At 40.8% G+C, this 19,002-nt stretch overlaps 1 protein-coding gene across 1 annotated transcript; it reads left to right on the forward strand.

Annotated features, from left to right (window-relative positions):
• Nucleotides 1–1,840: 1,840 nt before the first annotated feature.
• DEFB115 (defensin beta 115) lies at nucleotides 1,841–12,615 on the forward strand. Its single transcript, XM_025001373.2, has 3 exons — nucleotides 1,841–1,962; nucleotides 4,471–4,637; nucleotides 12,083–12,615. The coding sequence occupies exons 1-3, from the start codon at nucleotides 1,869–1,871 to the stop codon at nucleotides 12,257–12,259; spliced, it is 438 nt and encodes a 145-aa protein (XP_024857141.1). The 5' UTR covers nucleotides 1,841–1,868; the 3' UTR covers nucleotides 12,260–12,615.
• Nucleotides 12,616–19,002: the final 6,387 nt, after the last annotated feature.

The following is a 19,002-nucleotide window of genomic DNA, read 5'->3' on the forward strand; positions in this document are numbered from 1 at the left end:
AGACTGTCCAACTATTTCTAGATGGTTTCAATCATCAGAGATCTTTCCAGTTAGTTTAAACCTGCTGCTGCTCCCCCGCAATTTCCACCCAAGACTTTGAGTTCTGCCCTCTAGGCTTGCACAGAACATGCCTTTTCAGAAGATAACAACTATAACTCTCTTCAACCCATTACTGCTTTTCAGGTTGAACAGATATCTTCTTCCTTTGTTACTTGGGCATTGATCCCCTGGGATATAGGAAGAACATATGCTCTGCGGACAGGTAAACTGGATCTAAATCCATAGCTCAATCTAAGCACTGAAAAAGTGAAGAGTGAAATTGTTAGTTGCTCAGTCATGTCTGACCTTTGCAACCCCATAGGCTGTAGCCCACCAGGCTCCTTTGTCCATGGAATACTCCAGGCAAGAATACTGGAGTGGATAGCCATTCCCTTCTCCAGGGTATCTTCTCCATCCAGGGATTGAACCCAGGTCTCCCATATTGCAGGCAGATTCCTTACCATCTGAGCCACCACAGAAGCTACCTGAACAAACTCCATCTACTTTTAGGGATTCTGTGAGGATTCTAACAGGTCATGGATTAAAGTTCTTTTCACAGTCATAGACAGCGAGAGTTCAATGGATGGCTTCATGCTCACTGCTTTCCTGGAGAACATGCCATCTGGATATAAAGGGGAAACAGACTTCCTGAGCCCCATCAGGCTGTTCCTAATACCTGCCAACTGCACAGAGACTATACTAGAAGAACACTGGATCCATCAAAAGTTGTAAAATAACCATAAGGCACACCAAGGACTCAAAAAAGAAAATCCAGTGGACTCACAGGCAGACTTCCTGACAGAGACTCCTTGGAAATACCTTCTTTGTTGGTCTCTACTCAGGGCCAGAGTCCAAGAAAGGCCCAGAAGCAGTTAACGTCAAGGATTTGGAGTAGGAAATAAGGAGGAAAATGCCGAATTACGAAGTCCTGGACCATGAGTGGGTTATAAGAGCCCTCAGTTTTTTCTTTCTTGCCCATAGTGTACCCTAGGCAATTCTCTTCCACTTAGTGGATGTACATTTTCTTAGCTGAGAAATGCCAATTTTAAGATCTATCAGTGTGCATGTATGCTCAGTTGCTTCAGCTGTGTCTGACTCTTTGCAACTCAACATATGGATTGTAGCCTGCCAGGCTCCCCTGTCCATGGGATTCTTCAGCCAAGAATACTGGAGTGGGTTGCCATTCCCTTTTCCAGGGGATCTTCCTGATACAGGGATCGAACCTGGGTCTCCTGTATTGCAGGTGAATTCTTTACTGCTGAGCTGCCAGGGAAGTCCTAAGATCTTTCAGGCTACAAGTGAATACTATAATGAATTTATCCATTCATTGTTTTCAACAAATGATCACTGTACAGTCTGGACAAACAGAAATCACAACCAGTCCCTACTTTTAGGGTTCTCACTGTCTGTTAAAACTTGCCAGTGCTGTCCAATAAAGATGAATTAGAAAAATACTTAGTGCCAACTGATTCCACTTCTTCAGGAAAAAAAAAAAAAAAGGAAGCAGAGAGGCTGTGAAAATGTAAGGGAGGAGGCTCAACTATTCAAGTAAAGGAGTGGGAAAGGCTTCTTGGAAAGCAGGTCCATTGTCTCCACAATGCCTCAGTCTTTTGTAGGACTTATATGTCCTCTGCTAATGCCTTCCACCTTCCCAGATGGTGTCTAGAGAAGGACTCTGAACACTGGATGATCAACTGGCACTGTTGACTTATAGGCTGATGTCCGGGTAGTGGAACATGCTGTCCTTGTCTGATTTATTGTCCATGACTTAGCTGTACCCAAGTCAATAAAACACAGAGTGAAAATTGACTTTCCTTAGCACATTCAGTATGCTGCTGGATCATTCCTCATCCCTCTCAGGACATATTAAAATCTTGTTCCTGGCTGTAGCTGTCCTTGTGGTCCTGGATCAGGCTTCCCCAGGTAACAAGACCATGAAGAGGAGGGAAAAGGGAGTAAGAATGGGTCCAACTCATAGAACCATTGGAAAACTAAATCTGTGTGGGAGTGAGGACAGGGATGGCTTAGATCCAGTGAAAAGCCATATAATGAATATGCCCTATGATAAGGACAATCTGTCACCTCGACTATGATGGTTCATCTCATTAGGGAACCTGGCAAATATCAATAGAGGCCAATGTTTCTTGAATGAAGTCCCTTCCATGTGCAAAACCAACCCCCAAATCCCTAATGTCCTTAATATCCTTATCCCAAATGTCAACAGGTTCGTATCTTAGGTATCTATCACTTTTATACCACCTCTTGCAGTAATCAGTCCTTTTCCTTTGTCTCTCCACTGTTGTTTGGCTTTGAATGCTCATTTGAATCAATCAGAGGAGGCGTCTTACTCTTGTCTTAGTGTGTATAGTATAAATTTTGTAGGTCGATGTTGAATGTCTACAGATTTGTAAAATAAGCTCAAGGTGTGGAGCTTAGACTAGGACAGAAGATCCTGGATTCTGGATTGAATATGGCCAAAGCACTCTAATAGTAGTACAACAGACTTTATGGTCAAGTGGTGAATGACTTTCTAACAAAAAAAGTTTTATTCTTGGGCTTCCAAGGGATTCTAAAGTTTATGATTTTAATCTCATGATTTCTCTTTTGGTCATTGCTATTGGAAGTTGCATCCTCTCTTGAATCAGCTTTTCAAACTGAAAGTGTTTGTCAACCACTCAGTTATTGTAGAAGCAAAAGCAGATAATCATGGGCTAGCCCTAAGTTGATATTTCTCCCCGCAATCTTGATTCCAGCTTGTGCTTCATCCAGCCCAGCATTTCACATGATGTACTCTGCATATAAGTTAAATAAGCAGGGTGACAATATACAGCCTTGACCTACTCCTTTCCTGATTTGGAACCTGTCTGTTGTTCCATGTCCAGTCCTAATGTTGCTTCTTGACCTGCATACAGATTTCTCAAGAGGCAGGTCAGATGGTCTGGTATTCCCATCTCTTTAAGAATTTTCCACAGTTTGTTGTGACCCACACTATCAAAGGCTTTGGCATAGTTAATAAAGTAGAAGTAGATGTTTTCTGGAACTCTCTTGCTTTTTCAATGATCCAACGGATATTGGCAATTTGATCTCTGGTTCCTCTGCCTTTTCTAAATTCAGCTTGAACACCTGGAAGTTCATGGTTCACATACTGTTGAAGCCTGGCTTGGAGAATTTTGAGCAATTACTTTGCTAGCATGTGAGATGAGTGCAATTGTGCAGTAGTTTGAACACTCTTTGGCATTGTCTTTCTTTGGAATTGGAATGAAAACTGACCTTTTCCAGTCCTGTGGCCACTGCTGAGTTTTCCAAATTTGCTGGCATATTGAGTGCAGCTTTTGAACTGTGGTATTGGAGAAGACTCTTAAGAGTCCCTTGGATGGCAGGGAGATCCAACCAGTCAATCCTTAAGGAAAGTCCTGAATCTTCATTGGAAGGGCTGATGCTAAAGCTGTAACTCCAATACTTTGGCCACCTGATGCAAAGAACTGACTCATTTGAAAAGACCCTAATGCTGGGAAAGATTGAAGGCAGGAGGAGAAGGGAATGAGAGAAGATGAGATGGTTGGATGGCATCACTGACTCGATGGACATGAGTTTGAGTAAGCTCTAGGAGTTGGTGATTGACAAGGAAGCCTGGCATGCTGTAGTCCATGGGGTGGCAAAGAGTCGGACACGACTGAGTGACTGAACAGAACCGAACTGAACTGAACCCTGAGTTGGCTTCTGCCTGCTTAAACTCTGGTGAAGGCAATTAGAATAGACGAGGGAGTATAGTCATCCTGATCCTAATTTTTTTCCAGTCCAAATGTTCTAGTGAGAAAGAAATAATTCAGAGTTATCTCCTAATAGAGGAGTTTGGGAGAAAAAAAAGTAGAGGTAATCATAATTTGAAACAAGATACTATGATCTCTCAACTGAACTTAATGTGCTGAGGAAGCTGAGTCTATACTCTGTGTTCCATTGACCTATGTAAAGCTTAGAAGAACTGTTTTCTGATCATCCACATAAACTGGTCGTTCAGTGCTCAATGTACTGCTCTAGACATCATCTAAGACATGAACCTAAAAGTGTCTGGCACATGATAGGCGCTCAACAAAATCGCTGTTGAGTGAATAATGAATGGAGAGAAGAAGAAGAAGAAGAAGAAAAAAACAGTTAATTGAAGGCACAGTTTCTTTCCTTGACAAATATCTAGATTTGGGGAAAATGAGGAACTAGTGTTGATGATACTGAAAAATGACAGAGATAGAAATATCCTAAGCATAAAAATAAAGTCCAATAAAAGCTTGATAGTCCCAAGGATGCCATTACATTTCAATAGTTCATTGTAACCATTACTGCTACAATTACCAATGTGTAATCGTATACCAATTAGTATAATAGTCTTTACTTTTTCATGTATGTGCTTATTCATCTCTTTGTTTATTTTGATAGATGGATGGACCAGAAAGTGTGGTTATGGAACTGGCAATTGCAGGAAACATTGCAAAAAAAGTGAGAAGAAGAAAGAAAAATGTGGGTTAAGAAAGCTTTGCTGCATCCCTATAAAGCATAAATCATCAAAACTTGTCAGAAAAGAAGAGACAGCATATAGGGTTATGGCAAGTACCACTAAGTATGAATTTATGACTTGTGACAAGAGGATTTTGGCAGCATTTTAACGAGGCAGTAAGATGGGTATCCAGGTCACCTACATGGTCCTTAGATCCTTAGTATCTAAGGAGACTGGGTCCTTACATGATCCATTAAAAATATATATGCTCATTCTAGGTAAGATGGGTATCCAGGTCACCTACATGGTCCTTAGATCCTTAGTATCTAAGGAGACTGGGTCCTTACATGATCCATTAAAAATATATATGCTCATTCTAGCTATCATTTGTTTCTATAGCCTAACATTCCCTAGGCTGTCACAGGATATTACTGGAAATCAGTTCTCATGGTAAACCAGTTTTATAGAATCTGAATCTTGAATTCCTAAGCCTCTGACCAAGTGCTATAGGTCTCTGAATGTGGAAGTGTTCCAGGTTAAGGCAAATTTCACCTTGATCACACATCCTTATCTAATGTCTCATCCTGGATTGTTGAGATAGGCCAGTGTGATCCAGAAGTCTTTTGCCTCTTTGTGAAAGTGTTAGTTGTTCAGTCGTGTCTGACTCTTTGTGACCCCACGGACTGTAGCTGGCCAGTCTCCTCTGTCTATGGAATTCTCCAGGAAAGAACATTGGAGTGGGTAGACATTCCCTTCTCCAGGGGATCTTCCCGACCCAGAGATCAAATCCAGGTATCCTGCACTGCAGGCAGATTCATTACTCTCTGAGCCACCAGGGAAGCTCGAAGTTTAGCCTAAGGCTCTGTCTCATTGTCTCTCTCTTGGAATTTGTCCCTTACTCCAACCCCCTTATCACACTTGGCTGTCAACAGACTGGAATGCCCTCTGCACAAGAGATAACTACTCAGGCCCCAACCAAGTGGAAGGGCGAAATAGTAAAAAACAAGCAAACAAACAAAAAACAAAGAAAAAGAAAACTAATTAAACAACACCAACCAAAATGCCTCAAAGTTTACTGAGAACAACTGTGTGCAAGAGCTTATCCTAAACATTTTACTGTATGACCTCAATTTGCTCTAACAATAGCTCCATGAAGTAAGAAGTAGTATTGTGTCCTTTGGCCAGAAGAGGAAACTAAGTCACAGACAGTTTAAGTGACTTGCTCCAAGTGGCACAAAAAAGTAGTTTAGTAGCAAGACTTTGAACCCATGATACCTGAACTCAGACATTATGCTTCCTCAAGATGGAAAAATCTTTGCTGCAGTAAGGAAAGCTTGCCTTTCCTCTTTCCACCCAGAATCTACTTCATTAATATGGAAGGTGTCATGAAAGGAAGAGCTTTGTGAGCCTCCTGTGATTAAAGGGGCTTCCCTGATGGCTCACTTGGTAAAGAATCCGCCTGCAATGCAGGACACCCCAGTTGGATTACTGGGTCAGGAAGATCCGCTGGAGAAGGGATAGGATACCCACGCCAGTATTCTTGGGCTTCTCTTGTGGCTCAGCTGGAAAAGGATCTGCCTGCAATGCAGGAAACCTGGGTTCAATCCCTGGGTTGGGAAGATCCCCTCAAGAAGGGGAAGGCTACACACTCCAGTATTCTGTCCTGGAGAATTCCATGGACTGTATAGTCCATGGAGTTCCAAAGAGTTGGACATGACTGAGAAACTTTCACTTCACTCACTTTGTGGTTAAAAATGTGCAACAAACCCAACCCTAAATGGTATGTGAGCCTACATGCTTAGTTGCTCAGTTGTGTCCGACTCTTTGCAATCCCATGGCCTGTAGACCACTAGGCTCCTCTGTTCATGGGATTCTCCAGGCAAAAATACTGGAATGAGTTGCCATTTCCTCCTTCAGGGGATCTTCCCAACCCAGAGATTGAAGCAGAGTCTCCTGAGTCTCCTGCTTTGGCAGGCAGGTTCTTTACCACTGAGCAACCTGGGAAGCCCCAAAATGGTATATCCAGACACAAATAGAAATAATTTCCAGTTGCAGTAAATGAGGAAGTTGTCCCTATGTACAGGCAGTCTTAGTTTGGAGGCCAATGTCAGACAGTTCTAGAGCTGAAAATTATCCCTAGCCTCTGTTGACAGTAATTATCTGGAGAATGCAGTCTGAAGACACGGTACATCAATCACCAAATAATGGCAGCTTCTAATCCTTCAACTCGTTTCTCAGAGTAATTTCACTTCAATTCTCTCAGTTTCTCCCGCTCTAATAGTATAACACTGATGTCTCAAACCTTAAAGGATGTGCTTGTGATATCTGGGGAGTGGCTTAGTGACTGGATCTCAGATTACTCAGGCACAATGATTCCAATAAACACTTTAATTCTAACCCAGGTTACACCAATGGTTGCAGATAATACAAGCTACCTGTTCTTGAACTAAGAGTTTTTATTCATTTTTTGACGAGAGAAATTATGCCCACAAGTAGACCCAGGAGTCTTAGAGAGTTACATTAAACATGACTCCATATCCACAGTCCCAAAGAAATGAAAAGGTTGTGGGGAAATGCAAGTGTGTTAAGTCGCCTTACTACTCACTTTGTTCATCCCCCAAATGGATTTATTTGATTATATCTTCCCAACCCAGGAATTGAACCCAGGTCTCCTGTGGCTCAGATGGTAAAGAATCTGCCTGCAATGCAAGAGACCTGGGTTTGACACCTGGGTTGGAAAGATCCCCTGGGGAAGGGAATGGCAACCCACTCCAGTAGTCTTGCCTGGAGAATCCCATGAACAATGGAGCCTGGTGGGCGACAGTTCATAGGGTCACAAAGAGTGGGACACGACTGAGTGATTAATACTTTCACTGTCTTTCAAACTTTATATGCCTTTCAACTCTTAAAGCCTTCTTCACTCTTTAAATTATGATGAAAATCCATTCTTTACTCCTGACTTCAAAAGAGGCATCTTAGAGAGCAAAGACATAAAGCATGAAAAGAGACTGAGAAACAGAAAAGTGCTCTCAACAAAAGTTCTCAAACCATAATCCTAAAATACATCTTAGATATCTGCTTCTTCCTCACTGCTCCCCACCCCTCCTCATCATGTCAGCCACAAAGACCTTCCAAGTCTGCCTCCATAGTGCCTGTTCTCTATCCCTGCCACTGCCATTCTAATTCAGTCGTCATTTTTCCTTGACCGTTGTCATGGGCCAAATCCTGTCCCCTCATAATTCATATGTTGAAGTCCTAATCCCCAGTACCTCAGAATGGGACCACATTTGGAGATGAGATAAACAGGTAATTTAAAGAGCTAATTAAGTTAAAATGAGATCCTTAGGCCAAGTCCTGGGCCTTCCCTCAAAACTCAGTTGGTAAAGAATCTGCCTGCAGTGCAGGAGACCTGGGTTTGATTCCTGGGTAGGGAAGATCCCCTGGAGAAGGAAATGGCAACCCACTCCAGTATTCTTGCCTGGAGAATCCCATGGACAGAGGAACATGCAGGCTACATGGCCTTGGGGGATCACAAGAGTCAGACACTACTTAGCAACTAAACCACCACAGGCCAAGTTCTAATCCAAATGAATGGCATTTTTATAAGAAGAGGAGATTAGGAAACAGACACACCAGAGAAGGAAAACCATGAAAAGATACAGAAAGGAAATTCAGTACAGTTCAGCCACTCAGTCGTGTCTGACTCTTTGTGACCCCATGGACTGCAGCATGCCAGGCTTCCCTGTCCTTCACCATCTCCCAGAGCTTGCTCAAGCTCATGTCCTTCAAGTCAGTGATGCCATCCAACCATCTCGTCCTCTGTGGTCCCTTTCTCCTCCTGCCTTCAATCTTTCCCAGAGTCAGGGTCTTTTCCAATGAGTCAGTTCTTCACATCAGGTAGCCAAAGTGTTGGAGTTTCAGCTTCAGCATCAGTCCTTCCAAGGGAGGTGATATCTACAAATCAAGGAGAGAAACTTCAGAAGAAAGCAATCCCACTGATACCTTTAACTCAGACTTTTAGCTTCCAGAATTGTGAGAAGATAAATTTTTTGTTGCTTAAACCACATAGTCTGTAGTCCTTTGTTATGGCAGCCCTATTAGATTAATGAACACATGGTATAACATTTACATCCTATTGACCTCTTTGTCTCCCACTATGCCTTTGACTCACTCCAATCTTTCCATACAGTTGCCAGGGAATCATTTCTTTAAAAAAAAAAAAATTAATTTGGCTGCGCCAGGTCTTAGTTGCAGCATATGGGCTCTAGAGGTTCTCTAACCAGGGATCAAACCTGAGCATGGAGTCCTAGCCACTGGACCACCAGGGAAGCCCCAGGAAATTGTTTCTAAAACCCAAATCTGACATTTTTGTTTTTCCTCCCAAACTGTCAAAAGCTGTACAGTGATTGCAAGAATCAATTCTAAACACCCTTTATGATAATCTGCTGCTCACTTTTGTAGTTTCCCTTTCAATTCCTCCCATGGACCTCACGAGCAACTTGTGTTCTTGGAAATTAATCTGTTTCTTGCCCTTTTCATAGGTGTCCCCTTGTGCTGAGAAGGTTCTTTTTGCAAACCAGACTTATGCTTCTCTAAGCAACACCTAAACAGTTCTTCTACCCTCTCTAAGCCATATATATTCATTTGTTTTTTCCCTCAAGAGGAATTTTGTTATTTATTTACTTTTTTATGAGTAAAAATTATATATATTTAAGATAACATCATGATGATTTGATATATATTTATATAATCAAGTTAATTAACACATCCACCACCTCATTTTTTTATTGAAGTATAGTTGATTTACAGTGTTGTGTTAGTTTCTGGTATATAGCAAAGTGATTCAGTTATACATTGTATACATTCTTTTTCATAATCTCTTGCATTATAGTTTATTACAGGATATTGACTAGAGTTCCCTGTGCTATACAGTAGGGCCTTGTTGGTTGTCTATTTTATACATAGTAGAGTGCATCTGCTAATCCCCAACTTCTAATTTATCCCTCCTTGACACTCTCTTCTTGGTAACCATAAGTTTATTTTTTATGTCTGTGAGTCTGTTTTATCTTGTAAGTAATTTCATTTATACCATGTTTTAGATTCCACATATAAATGATGTCATGTATCTGTCTTTCTCTATCTGATTTACTTCACTTAGTATGATAATCTCTAGGACCACCCATGTTGCTGCAAATGCCAATATTTCATTCTTTTTATGACTGAATAATATTCTATGATATATATTCCATTATATATATATATGTGTATGCGTGTGTATATATATATATCACATCTTCTTTATCCATTCCTCTATTGATGGTCACTTGGGTTGCTTCCAACTCTTCACTATTGTAAATACTGTTGCTATGAACATTGAGGTGCATATATGTTTTTGAATTAGAATTTTTATCTTTTCTGGATATAGGCCAGGAGTGGACTAGCTGGATCATACAGTAACTCTATTTTTAATTTTTTGAGGACCCTCCATGCCATTCTCCATAGTGGTTGCAGCAGTTTACATTTCCACCAACAGTGCAGAACCAGTTCCTTGTCTCCATACCCTCTCCAGCACTTATTATTTTTATATTTTTTGATGATGGTTGTTCTTACTGGTGGAGAAGGTGATGGCACCCCATTCCAGTACTCTTGCCTGGAAAATCCCATGGATGGAAGAGCCTGGTGGGCTGCAGTCCATGGGGTCGCCAAGAGTCAGACACGACTGAGCGACTTCCCTTTCACTTTTCTCTTTCATGCATTGGAGAAGGAAATGGCAACCGACTCCAGTGTTCTTGCCTGGAGAATCCCAGGGACGGGGGAGCCTGGTGGGCTGCCATCTATGGAGTCGCACAGGGTCGGACACGACTGAAATGACTTAGCAGCAGCAGTTCTTACTGGTATGAGGTGACATTTCTCTGTAGTTTTGATTTGCCTTTCTCTGATCATTAGTGATGTTGAGCATCTTCTCTGTGCCTATTGGTCATCTATATGCCTTCTTTGGAGAAATGTCTATTTAGGTCTTCTGCCCACTTTTTGATTGTCTTGTTTGTTTTTTGATAGGTTTTTTGAGCTTTTTGCATATTTTGGATATCAGCTACTAGTAAGAATATATGATTTTCAAATACTTCTCCCATTCTGGAGATGGCCTTTTCACTTGGTTGATTGTTGCCTTTGCTATGCAGAAACTCTTTAGTTTGATGTAGTCACACTTGTTTATTTTTGCATTAGTTGCCTGTGCTTTTAAAGTCAAATCCAAAAAAATTATTGCAAGAATATTTCATGTAGCTTTCCACTATTCCTTCTAAGAGATTTACAGTTTCAGATCTTACATTTAAGTCACTGATCAATTTTGAGTTGATTTTTTGTGTATGGTGTAATATGTCTTCTCTTTCTCTTTTTTTCCTCTTGGTTAAATTTAGCTAAAGCTTTGGTATATTTGTTTATGTTTTTTAAAAAGCCAACTCTTTATTTTGTTAATACTTTCTATTGTCTTGCTAGTCTCTTTTTATTTCTGCTATAATCTTTATTTCCTTCTTTCTGCTAGCTTTAGGCTTAGTTTGTTTTTTTCCCCCCAATTCCATGAGCCATAAAGAATATAATTGATTTTAGATATTTTTTTCTTACTGTAAGTACTTGGTGCTATAAATTTTCCTCTTAATACTGTTTTTGCTGCATTCCAAGAGTTTGGGTAAGTTTTGTTTCCATTTTTGGTTATCTTAGGTACTTTTTAATTTCCTTTTTGGTTTCTTTTGTGATCCATTGATTGTTCAGGAATGTGTATTTAGTTTCTATTCACTTGTGGATTTTCCAGTTTTCCTCCTGTTACTTATTTCTAGTTTTATTCCATTGTTGTCAAGAAAGCTACTTGATATAATTTCTGTCTTCTTGAATTTGTTGAACCTTGTTTTGGGGTCCAACATATGACTGATCTGTCATGGGAAAGTTCCACATGAACCTTATTTTAAAATTTCTAATTGGAGGATAATTGCTTTACAATGTTGTAAGGGTTTCTGCTGTACAACAACATGCCACATGCACTTTAAAAGAATATTTATTGGGGCTTCCTTGGTGGGTCCAGTTGTTAAGAGTCTGCCTGCCAGTGTAGGGGACACAGGTTTGATCCCTGGTCTGGGAAGACCCCACATATCACAGAGCAACTAAGCCACAACTACTGAGACAGCACTCAGAAACCACAAGCTGCAACTTCTGAGCCAAAGTGCTGTAACTACTGAAGCCCACAGGCCTAAAGCCTGTGCTCTGCAGTAAGAGAAGCCACCATAACGAGAAGCCTGCACACTGCAATGAAGTGTAGTGCCCACTTGCTACAACTAGAGAAGGCCCGCACATGGCAATGACAACTCAGTGCAGCCAAAAATTAAATTAATTAATTAGTTAATCCTTTAAAAAAGAATATTTATGTTGTTGTTGTTGAAAGGAATGTTCTGTTTGGTCCATCTGGTCTATCATGTTAATAAAATTTGGTTTTCTTATTGATTTTCTGTCTGGATGATCTATCTATTAAAAGTGAGGTATTTATAAAGACTTTCCTCCTGGCAGAGCCATCATGACAAAGATGCACCCACTGCAGAAGTGTCAGAAAACCCCAACCAGGAGTACGCAAGTATGTCTGGGACTGTTGTGCCTTGCAGAGTCATCAGAGCTACAGAGGCCGTGGACACAGAAGCAAAACCTGTTTCCAGAGAACTAGGTTGGGCAGATGGACCCAAGTTGTAATTAAGCACAGCCCTGGGAGGCAAGAGGAACCTAAATTGTCTGGGTTTAAGAGTTTACCCCTGGAAGAACTGAAGGACAAAATAAATGTGTTGAATTACAGAAAAATAAAATTACATTTAATGGCCAGAAAAAAGTGAGGTATTTAAGATCTCTACTATTATTGTATTGCTGTATTCCTTCAGTTGGGATAATATTTGTGTAATACAACGTTGGGTGATTATATATAGTCGTTATATCTTTTTGACTAATTTATCCCTTATCATTATGTAATGAACACTTATGTCTCTTTGACTAATTTTTACTATAAGTCTAATATTTTTTAATATAAATAGAGCCATCTCTACTGTCTTTGGTTATAATTTGCATAAAATATCTTTTCTAGCCTTTAACTTTCAGCCTATGTGTATTTTTTTCTTAATATATATATTTATTCTTTATTTTATTTATATATAATATATATACTTTTATTGAAGTATAGTTGACTTACAATGTTTCAGGTACACAGCAAGGTGATTCAGTTATACATATACACATATATTATTTTTTGAAATTATTTTCCATTATAGGTTATTACAAGATATTGACTATAGCTCCCTGTGCTGTACAGTAAACCTTTGTTGCTTGTTGTAGATCTGTTTTGTTTTTTTAGAATTAGATATCTAACATTCTATTCATCCTAAGTCAAACAAGTAGAATAAAAATGTCATAAATTTTTTAGTTAGGCAAAATTTCGTAAGTTTTCTAAAATATATATGCTATATGTATCATTTACATAAAACAATCCAAAGAGAAGAAAGTACAAGAGAGTTACCCAGTGAGCAAAAGGAACTGAAAATGATATTGACCAAGTAAAAACAAAACTAACTAAAACACAAACCAGAAAACAAAACCAAGGCAGAATGCCAACTGGGGAACAAAGCAAAAAACCCGAACAAACTAACAAACATGGTGAAAAGAAGAAAGAAAAAGAAGAAAAGAAAGAAAAAAACAGAAAAGCAAAGTTAAATAGAATTATAAACAAAGATTTATATGTATTAAAGAGTTACTATTGCAAGAATAGAACAATAAGAAAAACAAAGCAAAAAATGCTTTTAAATAAAGAGAAGAAAAAACTCTTGGAACCACACACACACACACACAAATATATATATATATAAAGGGAATAAAGAGTGTAATTTTTTTAAAAAGTTCTCAACAGCATAGAGTTAATAGTCATCATAAAATCAACAACCACAGCAACAGAGAGGGGGGAAAGTAAAGAAGAAAAAAAATCCACAGCCAACTACAGAATAAACCAAAATATAAGAAGAAGAATAATTTTTTTGGCATCTCAGCTGTCAGCATCCTTTCCCTCACTGTGAGTCACAGTCTACCTCCACCTTCCTAGGATGCCCTCCAATACTCGGCTGGTCTCTGGACCTGCTGTGGGGACAGCTCAACTCCAATCTGGCCCTACTACTGCATGTTCTTGCCTCCAACACCCACAGCTGTGAGAGCTAGTGTGTTTTCTTTTGTGGGAACTCTCATTGTCTTTTTTTATATATTCCATAGACACAAAGTAGTAGTTGATCGTGTGGGTTGAACCCGCAACTTGTACAGCTGGTGGTAATGTTTTTGATCCTCTTCTTTAGCCACACTGCCCCTGGGACTCAATTGTGGTTTTATCTCCACCTGTGCATGTGGGTCTTCCACAGGAGTTTGCTCCTGAGGCTATGCTGGAGGGCTTGGGTCTGCCCTAGTGAGGACTGGGTATGGAGGTGGTACAGCTGCTTGGATCATGGGGACCCTAGCCGTGCCAGGTATGCAGGCGAGCTGATGTCCAGGGGAACAGGAGATAACGGTGCTCTGAGGGCTTTCTCTAGGCTCTGGCAGCTCTGCCCCAGTGGGGATTGAGTGTAGAGGTGACATGGCTGCTTGGATCACAGGGACCCTGGCAATGTCAAGTATGCCGGGGAGCCAGTGGCAATTCTCACAGGACATGTAATGCTATTAGAGTTTTTATGCAGCCCCTGGCAGCTCTGTCCCAGTGAGGATTGAGTGTGCAGGTGGTACAGCTGTTTGGATCATGGGGACCTTGGTGGCACCAAGTGTGCAGGGACACCGGCAGCCTCTGTCACAGGAGCTATAGCATCATTAGAATCTTTTTTCTAACCTCTGGCAGGTTGCGTTCAAATGGCCTCTTTGACCGGGCCTTCTCTGTTGCTTTGTGCATCAGGCACTTAAAGGGGAACCCCTGGCTGGGGTCCTTTTCTATTGCTCAGTGTGTCAGGCATTTAAAGGGCCACCTTCTCTGGGGTCTTTCTCTATTGGTCACCTGTTGGTGCTGGCTGTGGAGAGAGAGAGAGAATATAATGATGGTTCCACCTCCGGCACATGACTCAGCATTATTGCCTTGCCTGGCTTTCCTCCAAAGGCATTTCCCACTGCCATCTCCTCCCTCATGCCCCCTTGGGCCATCTCCCCACAGTCAATAGCAGACTTCTCCCTGGGATTGCTCTCCAATCCCTATACTCCAGCTCCCAGCTGCTGTGCATTCCAAGGACTTTTGTCCCTGTCCAGGGCATGTAGGGCTTTGGCAAGAATTGTCTGTGTGGTTCTTGTTCCATTCAGATTGTCACAGATCAGCTGCTGCACTCTCCAATGGCTTCAAGTCCTTCTCCACTGTCCCAAGAGCTTCCCTGGTGGTTCAGATGGTAAAGAATCTGCCTGCAGTGTGGGAGACCTGAGTTCAATCCCTGGGTTGGGAAGATCCCCTGGAGGAGGGCATGGCAATCCACTCCAGTATTCTTGCCTGGAGAATCCCCATAGCTAGAGGAGTCTGGCAGGCTACAGTCCACAGGGTCGCAAAGAGTGGGACACAACTGAGTGACTAAGCACAGCACTGTCCCAAACAATTGCCCCAGTCTGGGGATTTGACCCCTGCTTCAGTTCTCCCACTCCCTGGGTGCAGATCAAGTCCTGGTCACTCTGCTGTTTTTCCCCTCCTCCCTTCATCCTACTGAGTTTTGCGTGGATCTATATATTCCTTTCCAATGATCAGAAGGAACTCTTGATCACTCTCAGCTGGCATTCTGCTAAGATTTTCTGTGTCTGAAGGTGTATTCCTGATGCATCTGTGAAGAGAGATGTAACCCACATCCACCTTCACCTCCACCATCTTCTCTCCTTCTTAAGAGTGGCTGCTGCTGCTGCTGCTAAGTCACTTAAGTCGTGTCCGACTCTGTGTGACCCCATAGATGGCAGCCCACCAGGCTCTGCCATCCCTGGGATTCTCCAGGCAAGAACACTGGAGTGGGTTGCCATTTCCTTCTCCAGTGCATGAAAGTGAAAAGTGAAAAGTGAAAGTGAAGTTTCTCAATCATGTCCAAGTCTTTGCGACCCCATGGACTGAAGCCTACCAGGCTCCTCCGTCCATGGGATTTTCCAGGCAGGAGTACTGGAGTGGGTTGCCATTGCCTTCTCCATCTTAAGAGTGGAGATTTTAGCAAAGAGGAGCTGAAACCCTGAAGATTATTCCCAGGAACTGAAACAAATGGATTTCCTGGAGAGATTTCAAAATTGGTTGGGATCTTTGACTCCTTTTTTTCCTCTTATTTTCTTCTTCTTTGAACTGGAATGTTTATAACTGTGATCTTATGCCTGCCCCATCACTGTATCTGGGGAGTAGGTAATTCTTTCTTAACTTTTATGGGTTTATAGGTGGAGAAGAATTGCACCCTAGGATGTCTTATACCCAGAGTCTCAATGACACATTATTTAGATCATGTATGTAATGAGACTTGTGAACTTTTGTTGATTCTTTATTGGGCTGAGATTTTGGAAGAGGTTGATATGGAATTCAATTATTTTCCCTGTGAGATGAAATCTTTGGGGATTAGAATGTGGACTTTAGTAGGCAGAAAAGTGCTCTCCCAGAGATGTCTGTGGCTTAATCCACGTAACTTGTGGATATGTTACATGGCATAGAAAAATGGAAATAAAGTTAAGATGGAAATAGGATTGATAATAAGTCAATCTTAAAATAAGAAAACAATCCTAGTTTATCTGGAGTGGGGGACTGACATAGTCGTGTGTTCTTTAACATGGAAGTGGAAAGCAGAATAAGAATTTAGAATAGTATATGGTAAGATTCACTGTTAATGCCTTTAAGATTCAATAAAGACAAGGAAAGTAGAAAGCCTCTAAAAGATGGAAAGGGCAAGGAAACAGCATCTCTTAGGGGTTCCAGTAAGAAATTCAGCCCTGGTTGATTTCACCCCAGTAGGATTCATTGTGAACTTCTGAAAAATGTAACTGTAAAAAAAGAATTTTTATTGCCTTAAGTTACTAAGTTTATTGTAAGCACCCTTAGAAAAATAAGACAGTAGGCAAAATATTGGACTTAGCAAAGGGGGACTTCCATGCAGTTATTGTAAGTAGGTTCAAATAACTAAAACAAACCATGTTTTATATAATATAAAAAACTATGATGATAGTTTATCATATTTGTTTGAATTCTTCTACTGAGTGCTTTCAGGGTCTTGGGTGCAGCAATAACTTGAGACTCGGTACACAAAAGCTTTTCAAACCTACGCTTGCATTGTTTTTGTTAACATCCCATTGGCCTCAGTAAGTCGCTTGACCAAGACCACAGTCTGGTAGGTCCCTCTAAATAAGAGGATATACAACATCCCACTGCAAAAGCATGACTGCTAGGAGGGAAAGAATTTGTAGGCTTTATATAGTCTTGTGTAGGAGGAGAACGTTTTCTTTACAGACCATTTTTTACCTTGAAAAATACACTATTTTTATTAATAATTCACTTTGGGGCCTTAATTTCTGAGAGATAAATATTTGATATATTAACACATTGAAGTTTCAAAGTTATTTTTTTGGCTTAACTGAGAAGATGTAGGATAAAGCCTTCCTCTCTTAGACAGATGTGTAACTAACTTGTATATCGAAAAAGCAAGAGAGTTACAGAAAAACATCTATTTCTGCTTTATTGACTATGCCAAAGCCTTTGACTGTGTGGATCGCAATAAACTGTGGAAAATTCTGAAAGAGATGGGAATACCAGACCATCTGACCTGCCTCTTGAGAAACCTGTATGCAGGTCAGGAAGCAACAGTTAGAACTGGACATGGAACAACAGACTGGTTCCAAATAGGAAAAGGAGTATATCAAGGCTGTATATTGTCACCCTGCTTATTTAACTTATATGCAGAGTATATCATGAGAAACGCTGGGCTGGAGGAAGCACAAGCTGGAATCAAGATTGCTGGGAGAAATATCAATAACCTCAGATATGCAGATGACACCATCCCTATGGCAGAAAGTGAAGAGGAACTCAAAAGCCTCTTGATGAAAGTGAAAGAGGAGAGTGAAAAAGTTGGCTTAAAGCTCAACATTCAGAAACGAAGATCATGGCATCTGGTGCCATCACTTCACGGGAAATAGATGGGGAAAGAGTGGAAACAGTGTCAGACTTTATTTTTGGGGGCTCCAAAATCACTGCAGATGGTGACTGCAGCCATGAAATTAAAAGACGCGTACTCCTTGGCAGGAAAGTTATGACCAACCTAGATAGAATTATGAAAAGCAGAGACATTACTTTGCCAACAAAGGTCTGTCTAGTCAAGGCTATGGTTTTTCCAGTGGTCATGTATGGATGTGAGAGTTGACTGTGAAGAAAGCTGAGCGCTGAAGAATTGATGCTTTTGAACTGTGGTGTTGGAGAAGACTCTTGAGAGTCCCTTGGACTGCGAGGAGATCCAACCAGTTCATTCTGAAGGAGATCAGCCCTGGGATTTCTTTTGGAGGGAATGATGCTAAAGGTGAAACTCCAGTACTTTGGCCACCTCATGTGAAGAGTTGACTCATTGGAAAAGACTCTGATGCTGGGAGGGATTGGGGACAGGAGCAGAAGGGGACGACAGAAGATGAGATGGCTGGATGACATCACTGACTCAATGGACGTGAGTCTGTGTGAACTCCGGGAGTTGGTGATAGATAGGGAGGCCTGGCGTGCTGCGATTCATGGGGTCGCAAAGAGTTGGACATGACTGAGCAACTGAACTGGACTGAACTTCAGAAGGAAAACTACATCCTTAAAGAATAGAGCCATAAGAATAGGAAGTCAGCATGATATGAATAGTCATGCAGAGAATTCTGGCCGTAACCCTAAGTCTCTTGGCTATTTTTTATTTTTATTTTTTGGCTGCATCACATGACACCTGGGATCCTGGTTCTCCAACCAGGGATTGAGCCCGCATTCCCCTGCATTAGGAGCATAGAGTCTTAACCATTGGACCACCTGGGAAGTCCTTCTTGAATCTTTTAAAAATCATTTTAATTGAAGTGCAACATACCTATAAAAGAGTGCAAAAGTCCTAAGTATAGCATATAGTCTAATGAATTACCACAAAAGTAACAAGTCCATGTAACAAAAACACAGGTTAAGAAATAAAACTACTAACATATAAATACTTCATTTTCCTTTGCAGAGTTAGTACTATCCTGATTTCTAATACCATAAAACTATTTTTCTTTTTTTAAACTCTCTATAAAAGGGAGTTATAGTTTCCTTTACTCTTCACTGTATTATCAAGATTGATCCACGTTATCGTGTGGGGAAACAGTTTATTAGTTGTCACTGTAATGTAGTGTACTTGTTCTCTTCTTAATGTACTATACAGCTAAGATGATGCTTCTGTGAACATTCTTATACAGGCCTTTGGGTCACATTTGTACTTCTTTCTGTT

The sequence above is a fragment of the Bos taurus genome, chromosome 13 (assembly GCF_002263795.3).
Source record: "Bos taurus isolate L1 Dominette 01449 registration number 42190680 breed Hereford chromosome 13, ARS-UCD2.0, whole genome shotgun sequence".
NCBI lineage: Eukaryota > Metazoa > Chordata > Mammalia > Artiodactyla > Bovidae > Bos > Bos taurus.